This window comes from Mustela putorius, unplaced genomic scaffold (assembly GCF_011764305.1).
Source record: "Mustela putorius furo isolate JIRA1106 unplaced genomic scaffold, ASM1176430v1.1 tig00000873_pilon_pilon_pilon, whole genome shotgun sequence".
Classification (NCBI taxonomy): Eukaryota; Metazoa; Chordata; class Mammalia; order Carnivora; family Mustelidae; genus Mustela; species Mustela putorius.
In genome coordinates, this window is record NW_025421504.1 from 2,472,475 (window position 1) to 2,480,874 (window position 8,400).

The following is an 8,400-nucleotide window of genomic DNA, read 5'->3' on the forward strand; positions in this document are numbered from 1 at the left end:
TCCAGCTAGAGGACGCGCTCAGGCTTGCTGGTCTGGCCGGCGACCCAGGAGCCAAGTGCCTTGCCTGGCCTGCCCCTCCCTTTCCTTCCCCTCGGACCCGGCCGGCCTCGGGCCTCCCTTCCCCGGGCGCTGAGTCCGTTGGCAGTGGGCACAGGGAGGTCTAAGAGGTCCCCTGGCCCTAAGGTGGGCTCCAGGTTCAAATGAGAGGGTGACGTGGAGCGTAGGGTGGGAACACCTTCCAGAGACTGGGGCGGAGGGCTCGCCGGGCTCTCAGTGTGGGGAGCAGGTTAGAGGTCCTTTGTTGGGAACGGACATAGGGACTGTGTTCCCAGGTCACCAGAATGAGTGCAGAATTGGGCTAGAGACCCAGGGGTTGGGGAAGCAGGTGCCCCGAGGTAGGCGGGCGCCTGTGTTTCCATAAACAAAGAAACAGGGCAGCTCATCTCAGGAACCAGGGGTGGAGGGAAGGCTGCTAAGAGAATCGCCGACAATTTCCTTCATAAAAATGCGATCTGAGAGCATTTGATTTCCACTTTCACTCCCCCATGCCCCCCGCCCTGACACAAGCACTGTCTCCAAAGACACTCAAATTGCAGCCATATGGGGCTAAAGTAATAGGAAGCAGCTACCTTATTTACTGCAGAGGCTGCGCACTGCAACCTGACAGCCGCAGCGTAGGGCAGCGGAGCAGTGGGATTAGAAGCAGAGGGTTCTAGTTCTTTGAAGCTCTGTTTTGTTTACTCCCAGGGGTGCATATGGGGAAAGCAATTATCTAACTTAGAAAGAGAAAAGTAGTTGTGTGGAGGAAAGGAAAGGGAGGTGGCAAAAGTTGAATGATTCAGGAAGGGACATTCAGTAAGAAAGTGGGGAGCGGATCCCATGTCCTGGTTTCTCAGACTGTGGCACCAGCAGACCTTGCCCCCTCTGCCGCAATGATGCCTCCACCACCCCCATGGCTAGTGCCCTCTCTTGGCACATATAGGCACCCTCATGCCCACCAGGGAGGCCCCAGCTCTGGGTCCTGCCTCACTACAAGCACGGCAACCTGTCCATTTTAAAACCTTCCCAGACTTGAGGTCCTGCAGTGACCCGTTTTCCCACTTTCTGTAACCCTGCTCCATCTGGGACAGCTGGTGGCCAGTGCCAAGCTGGGGTAACACCCCACCTTGGGGGTTTGCTTTGGTCAGCAGGCAAGACTGCATCTGCTGCTGAAAAGAATGGGACTCAGTCTGCCCTCAGATTATTCTGTATCTCCGGTTCCCTTCTGGACTGAGTTCCATCTCTGCTGTGGGCTCTGCAGGAACACTTCCCGATGTTTGCGAACTGAGACACCCCAGAAGCGATCATTTTGTTCAGAACAAGAGTTGTCATCGCCAGGCAGAAAGGTGCAGCAAGAAAGCCAGGGGAACATTTCTCAGTGCCCCTCCGGGGCAGGGGCCGTGCATGGCCACACCAGGGTCTGCATTTCCCCACCGCAAGCTCCAGAGGCATGGAGGCAAAGAAGGAAACGAGAAAAAGAGAGAGGCGGGGAGGAAAGGAGAGAGAAGGAAGGAGAAAGCAGAGGAGGGAGGAAGGAAGGGAGGAAGGAAGGGGAAAAAGCAGGAAAGAAGAGAAACCCTGGGAGGCAGGAGGAACGTGAAACTGAAACCATCGACCTCTGCACGCCTCGTGCAAACCCCGGGTCTGTGGAGGCACCCAGCGCAAACACAACTCCCGGGGACCGGGCTTCAGAAACCCTATCTGAAGGGAAACCCGCCACTCAGTGCGGGCGCAGGCCGCCTGCGAGGGGCGGGGGGCGGGGGGCGGGCGGGCGGCGAAGCGGGTCTGGTCCTCCCGCTGCCCCGCGTGGGCTCCCTCCCTCCGGCCTCCAAGGTGGCCCTCGACCCTCCTCCGGCGGGCCGGTGCGGGACTGGGGCGGTCCGGCAGCGTCGCCCACGGCGGCCCGCGGGTGCCAGGAGGGGGCAGGAGGGGCGTGCAGGGCGACCCGAGCCCAGGGCGGAGGGTGGGCTTTCTCTGGGCGGGGAAACCAGACACTTATAGGCGGCTGAGGCCGACTTTATTTTTACTGCCCAAACTGTTGGAAAGTATTTAAGCTTAAACAGAAACAGCTGTATCGCTGGCACGGGCCAACGAAACTATTTGTTACCGGGAATGACTTTTTATGATGAAGGACGCGGCCGTCGGCGGCCTCTCGCGGGCGGCCCGCGCCGGTCGGCGGGGCGATGTGGCGGTCGCCAACGCGCCGTTCGTTAAGACAGAACGGCCGGAGATGGGGCTCTCCACCCGGCGCCCACCTTGTCAAGTCTGGGAGCAAGGCCAAAGCCTGGGACCCCGCGGGTCCGGGGCCGGGGGCCGGGAGTGGGAGGGGAGGTGGGCTCGGAGCCGCGCCGGTCCCGCGCGCCCCGGACCGCGCCGCTACCCGCCGCCCGCCGCGCACCTAGCTTTGGACCCGAGGCCCGTTTCCCGCTCCGGGCTCCCTGCCCTGTCGAGTCAGACTCCCTGGCTCGCCCTCGCTCGCTCGCTCTCTCTCTTCCCCCTCCCCATTCTCCCACTCTGCCCCTCGCCAAGGGAAATCGCTTCCAGTCAAGTTTATTACGAATGTTTTAACTAAATCGGGGGTCCCAAGGAGTGGGCGCCGTGACTTGCAGCTTGGGCGGTAGGAGAGAAGGGTCGGGAGAGCTGGGCCGGGACGGGGGCTGTCCGCGCCGCTGCCCCAGCCACGGCTCCCCGCGAGCTGAGCCAAAGGGTCTGCGCGCGCGTGTGTGCGCGCAGGCATCGGTGGCCCGGCCCTCGCCCCTGTTCCTGGACCTGCCATCTTCGCCCGAGAGCCCCTGTCCCTCAAGCAGCGCGGGACCCTGGGACGCCCCCGCCACTCCCGCTCGGGGTCTCCTGGCCACTTCTGGCCGAGTGAACAGAGGAGCACACATCGAAGAGCCCTGGACAGGAAGTGCACGGCGCAGGCCCCGCAGGTCCCTGCAGGTCCGCAGGGAGCCGGACGCCCCCACAGCCCCTGGTCCCAACCCCAGCCGGGCTTCAGGCTCTGCCTTGGTGGTCGCCCAGCGCACCCAGACCCCTGCCAAGGGGTTGGCGCTGGCGACGCGGGGGCCGGGGCCTGGCGGGGACGAGCAGCACGGACTGGCGGCAGGGGCAGGTGGCTGCCGGCGTCGGGGACGGGTCCGGGGTCTGGGGGAGGACGCGCGACGTCGCCCGCGGGGTCCTGGGGCGCGGGCAGGCTCGGGCGGGGACCGCGGGTGCCCACTAGGTCTGCCTTCGGCTTCCGAGCTGGGAGCGAGCGCTCGAGCCCAGCTCGACTCGCAGGGCCCGAGGGTGGCCGAGGGCAGGGCCGCGCGACAGGAGACAGAGACACAGGCACATTGATTTGTTAGCGGGATGGGGCTGGCGGCGGCGGGGGAGGCCGTTGTCATGGAGACCGAGGGTCGGGTGTGCGGAAGGGGGAGGGGGCCGGGAGCCGAGCGGGTCCGGGGCGAGAGGCCGGCTTGCGGGGTACCCGCGCGACCCGCGGCACCCCAGCACCTGTGCATTGTGCATTGTGCGGTGCGGGCGGCGGCTGGGGGGAGGGGAGTGCCGAGTCCGGGCGGTGGGTGTGGGGCGGCCAGGGTCTGCCGAGGGGGCGGGGCCTGGCTGACACCACCGCGGGGGACCCAGCGAGAGCCCTGGGGGACGCCGAGCACCGGAGGGACAACTTGGTGGCGAGGGAGGGGGCCCCGGCGAGGACAGAGGGTGGACGGCCCCCTCGCCAGCCCCGCAGACTGACAGCGGCCGGGCCCGCCCTCCCCGCTATGTCACTTCCGGCGGCGGCCCCCACCCCCTCGCGCTCTGTCTCTGGAGTAGCCTCGGACTCCGCCCCCTGGCGATTGGAACGCGGGTCACGTAGCAACGCGGGGGAGAAAGGGAGAGGGGCGTGGCCCGGAGCTCGGCCAATCAGCGCGCAGGGGCTCAGGCCCCAGCCGCTCGGCTTTAGCAACGTCGTTAGCAACACGTGGGGCCGGAGGAAGCGCGGGGCGGGAGGGGAGGGGGGAGCGGAGCGGGCGCGCGGGAGGGGGGCGGGGAGGGAGCGGGCGCGCGGGAGGGGGAGGAGAACTGACGTCAGCGGGAGAGTATTATGGTCTGTCGTGCGCTGGCTGCTGCTTTTCTGCTCCTGGAAGCGGCCAAGGGGGGAAGCGGCGAGTCAACATGGAGCTTTCAGCGGTGGGGGAGCGGGTGTTCGCGGCCGAAGCCCTCCTGAAGCGGCGCATACGGAAAGTAGGTACCTCCGGGCCTCGGACCGAGGCTGGCCGAGCCCTCCCCTCCCGGCCTGGGTTCCCTCCCCCTGCTGCAGCCCAGCTTCCCTTCCCCCAGGTCCCAGCAGCGGCCGCGGCCGTGGCGGCGGCGGCGGCGGCGGCGGCTCTGAGCCCAGGCGCTTTCCTTAGACTTGCAGCGATGCACAGATTGCATGGGTGGGGGGCGGGGTGGGGGGATGGATGCCGGTGCATGCACTTTGTGCAGCGTTTCGTGCAGGGGTGATGCGGCGAGCGCGTGCCTTTCGCGGTGGGATTTCGCGCATTCATTTGGTGCATGCATTTTTTGCATGTATTTCTTGTGTCCTCGTCATGCATTTCTCCCCTTGCACACACGCATTTTCCCCTTTGCATCCGCAGGGACGCATGGAGTACCTCGTGAAATGGAAGGGCTGGTCGCAGAAGTAAGTAGGTTATATGCAATTCTCAGCCCCAGACTGTTGTTCGGGAGGTTTCTTTCTTCCTCTTTTCCCCTTTACGTGGAAATACAGCACAATGCAAGAAAAGTTAGAGACACACACACACACACCCGCCGCGCTTTCCCTGCTCCCGGGACTGACGCCCACTTCTTCCTGATTCCCTCCAGGTACAGCACATGGGAGCCCGAGGAAAACATCCTGGATGCCCGCCTGCTCGCAGCCTTTGAGGAAAGGTACAGGCCCTTTCAAGGCTCAGACCCTCAACTTAGGGACACGGGTCCAGCCTGGACTGGAGTCCCACTAGATTCTTTACTCACACACGCACCCCCCCCTTTCTCTTTCCTTTCTGTCTCTAGGGAACGGGAGATGGAGCTCTATGGCCCCAAAAAGCGAGGACCCAAACCCAAAACCTTCCTCCTCAAGGTAAGATGGCAGTGCCCAGTGGTGGGCAGCAATGTTGTAGTGTGAGCTTTTTGGGAAGGGGGCTCTGAGGGCTTAGGGACCCTTGGGGTGTCCCATCATGTTGCTTATTTATAATGTAAGAAGGAGTCCCCAGACAGGCTGTCACCTGGTCAGTGGTGGCACCAAGGAGTGTCTTGGGGAAAGGGGCTTAGCCATGCTAGGACTGTGCCCACGGCCATCCCCAGTTGACATATAATCCAGTACCAGCAAGAAGTGTGTTTGGTGCAAATGGCTGCTTCCAGACGAATTCTCCAGTGCGTCCCCCAGACTGCAGCCCCTAAACCCCACCCCCACCCGTATAGAAATTCGGAGGCATCGGAGGGTGAAGCAGGGAGACCCCCACTGGAAGAGGGGTCCTGGGGGGAAGTAGGCAGGGGGCCCTGCTCTGCTTTTGACATGCCTTCTCTCCTGCAGGCCCAAGCCAAGGCAAAGGCCAAAACCTACGAGTTCCGGAGTGACTCGGCGCGAGGCATCCGGATCCCCTACCCTGGACGCGCCCCCCAGGACCTGGCCTCTACTTCTCGAGCTCGTGAGGGCCTTCGGAACATGGGTCTGTCCCCACCAGGAAGCAGCAGCAGCCCTAGCAGCACCTGCCGAGTGGAGCCCCCTCGGGACCGGGACCGAGAGCGGGAGCGTGAGCGGGAGCGGGAACGAGAGAGGGAGCGCGAGCGCGAGCGGGGTGCCAGCCGCACGGAAGACAAACCCAGCTCACCCGGAGACAGCTCCAAGAAGCGAGGCCCCAAGCCCCGGAAGGAGCTCCTGGACCCCTCGCAGAGGCCCTTGGGAGAAGCCAGTGATGGCCTCGGAGATTACCTCAAGGGCAGGAAGCTGGACGAGGCCCCTTCTGGGGCAGGAAAGTTCCCAGCTGGCCACAGCGTGATCCAGCTGGCCCGGAGGCAGGACTCGGACCTGGCCCAGTGCGGTGTGGCCAACCCCAGTCCGGCGGAGGCCACGGGCAAGCTGGCTGTGGACACCTTTCCGGCCAGGGTCATAAAGCACAGGGCCACCTTCCTGGAGGCCAGAGGCCAGGGCACCATGGACCCAGGTGGCCCCCGGGTCCGGCATGGCTCAGGCACCCCCGGCTCTGTGGGGGGCTTGTATCGGGACATGGGGGCCCAGGGGGGAAGGCCCTCCCTCATCGCCAGGATCCCAGTGGCCAGAATCCTGGGGGACCCAGAGGAGGAGTCCTGGAGTCCCTCTCTGACCAACCTGGAGAAAGTGGTGGTCACCGACGTGACCTCAAACTTTTTGACCGTCACCATTAAGGAAAGTAACACGGACCAAGGCTTTTTTAAAGAGAAAAGATGAATTGCTGGGTGGGTGATCCCAGGACAAGAGAGCAGGAGAGAGAGTGGGAGCGCAAACTTGGCATAACGCTTTTTGTTTCTGGGTGGGAGGCGCCTTCCGGCCGGCCCCGTCCCTAACTTCACACGCCCCGCCTTTTCCGTTCCTCCTCCCTCCCCTCAGTTTTGGTTGGAAAGATTATCTCTAGAGTTATATTTTCTATTAGATGTAAATATGTTATTTAAGAAAAAATATCTAAATATATATATTTCAACTCTTGAAGTTGTTTTATTTAAACAAGGAGAGAGAGAGAGAGAGAGACTTAGTGTGGTTTAGCTGGGGCAGACGGGCTGAGTCGCCGCCCCTCGGCCACCCAGGGCACTAGGGAGGCTGGGCACCTGGGTACTGGACCTCTGATGGTGTCCGGAGGGACTCAGCCTACCCACCTCGCCCCTCCTCCCTTTTCCCACAGCCCCTTGGCAGACCCCTGGAACCGAGCAGGACCCGGGTTTTCTCTCTCCTCCCATTGGCCCACCAGGCCAACAAAAGATGGGCTCCCCAATCAGAAAAAAAGGGGGTGGGGTCAGTGTGTTTTGCATTTTTTTTTTTTTTTTTTTTAAAGATTGAGAAGTCTGTTGGGGGGGTGGGATAGTCACTTGGATAACTTTTGTGTGTGATGTTGAAGGTAAAAGTTGCAGGTGGGCGGGGACCAGCAGATCCCCCCAGGACCACATCAGGAAATGCACTTTACGGGAGCTGACGTGTGTGTGACGCACGCCGATCAGATCGTGTGTATGTCATGTGGACAGAGTCTCCCGGTTCCCTCGATTCCTTTCCTTACTCCACAGAAAGAAAAGAAATCCAGCGAATCTGTTTACATTCCCGAAATGCCAGGATAGACCGGGAGGATTGCATGTCCGTGCCCAGAGTTCGAGACGGTCGTTGTTTTCCAGGAAAAGTGTTTGGGGGTGGACAGTCTCCTTTCCGCGTCCTCTAGCCTCGCCTGCAGAAGAGACGGTGGCCCCCGCCTCCCGGGAAGAGTTGGACTGGCCTGCCTCCCTCGGGGAGGGCGGGCCGCCGGCGCTCGCACGGACGCACGGCCAGGCAGGCCCACCCTGCGGGACCACGGAGGGAGGCGCGGCGGCGGGCGCGGCCGGGAGCGGGGGCTCCGCGCCCAGGCCTGGCGGGGAGTGCGGCGGGGGCACGGGGCCCGGCAGGACCCGCATCCCCGGCGGCTCCTGCGGGCGAGGGGAAGGAGGGGCGAGGCGAGGTTTTCATCCAAGAATGCGCATCCGAACTTTTGCTTTTCCCTCCCTCCCCCCCCTTCTTAAAAGCAAAAGCTATAATTTATAGGCCTTTTCGATTCGCGGAGTGTTCTCTATTTGAACTCGACATTCAAACTCCGCCAAAGGGGGCGGGAGGAGCGGGAGTTGAAAAGACACGGCCGCGGCGGGGGAGGCCGTGCGCGGCGGCGGGGCCCGGGCGCCCCCGTGCGCTCCAGGGACGCAGAACGCGCGCCCCTCTTTGGACTCGAAAGCACAAATCTGTTCCCCTCCCCCCCCCCACCCCTTCTTCTCTTCGAGGACTGATCCCTGACCCCGGGCCTCCCCCGCCCTGAAAGGGCTAGGAAGATCCGACTGGCCGCTGCTCGTCTAGGGAGGGCGTGGGGGCCCCCCGCGCGCTGGCGGGGGCACGACTCGGGGCGAGCCGGGCGGGGGGCCGGGGCTGGGGGAGCTTCTGGATGGGGTGCAGGGTGGGAGCTGGAGCCTCGTCCTCCTCCGCACTCCTCACCTCCCCGCCTCCCTCTCTCCTCCAGACTTGCCTGCCTTTAGAGGGGCAAAAAGAGGAAGCCGGTGGACTACGTGATTTTATTTGTTTTTGAATATCAGATTGCGCCTATAAAGAGAAGCCCCCAGAAAGGGGATTTTTATCCGCTC

General features: G+C 63.0%; 1 protein-coding gene across 1 annotated transcript; it reads left to right on the forward strand.

Annotated features, from left to right (window-relative positions):
- Positions 1-4,064: 4,064 nt before the first annotated feature.
- Positions 4,065-6,742, forward strand: CBX8 (chromobox 8). Its single transcript, XM_045085773.1, has 5 exons — positions 4,065-4,263; positions 4,659-4,702; positions 4,885-4,950; positions 5,074-5,140; positions 5,594-6,742. Exons 1-5 carry the CDS (start codon positions 4,195-4,197, stop codon positions 6,485-6,487), a joined length of 1,140 nt encoding a protein of 379 aa, XP_044941708.1. The 5' UTR covers positions 4,065-4,194; the 3' UTR covers positions 6,488-6,742.
- The last annotated feature ends 1,658 nt before the right edge of the window (positions 6,743-8,400 follow it).

Coding starts and splice junctions, on each gene's coding strand:
- CBX8 (XM_045085773.1), top strand. CDS start 4,195: ATGGAGCTTTCAGCGGTGGGGGAGCGGGTGTTCGCGGCCGAAGCCCTC. Junction 4,264..4,658: donor TGAAGCGGCGCATACGGAAA/GTAGGTACCTCC, acceptor TTGCATCCGCAG/GGACGCATGGAGTACCTCGT. Junction 4,703..4,884: donor TGGAAGGGCTGGTCGCAGAA/GTAAGTAGGTTA, acceptor GATTCCCTCCAG/GTACAGCACATGGGAGCCCG.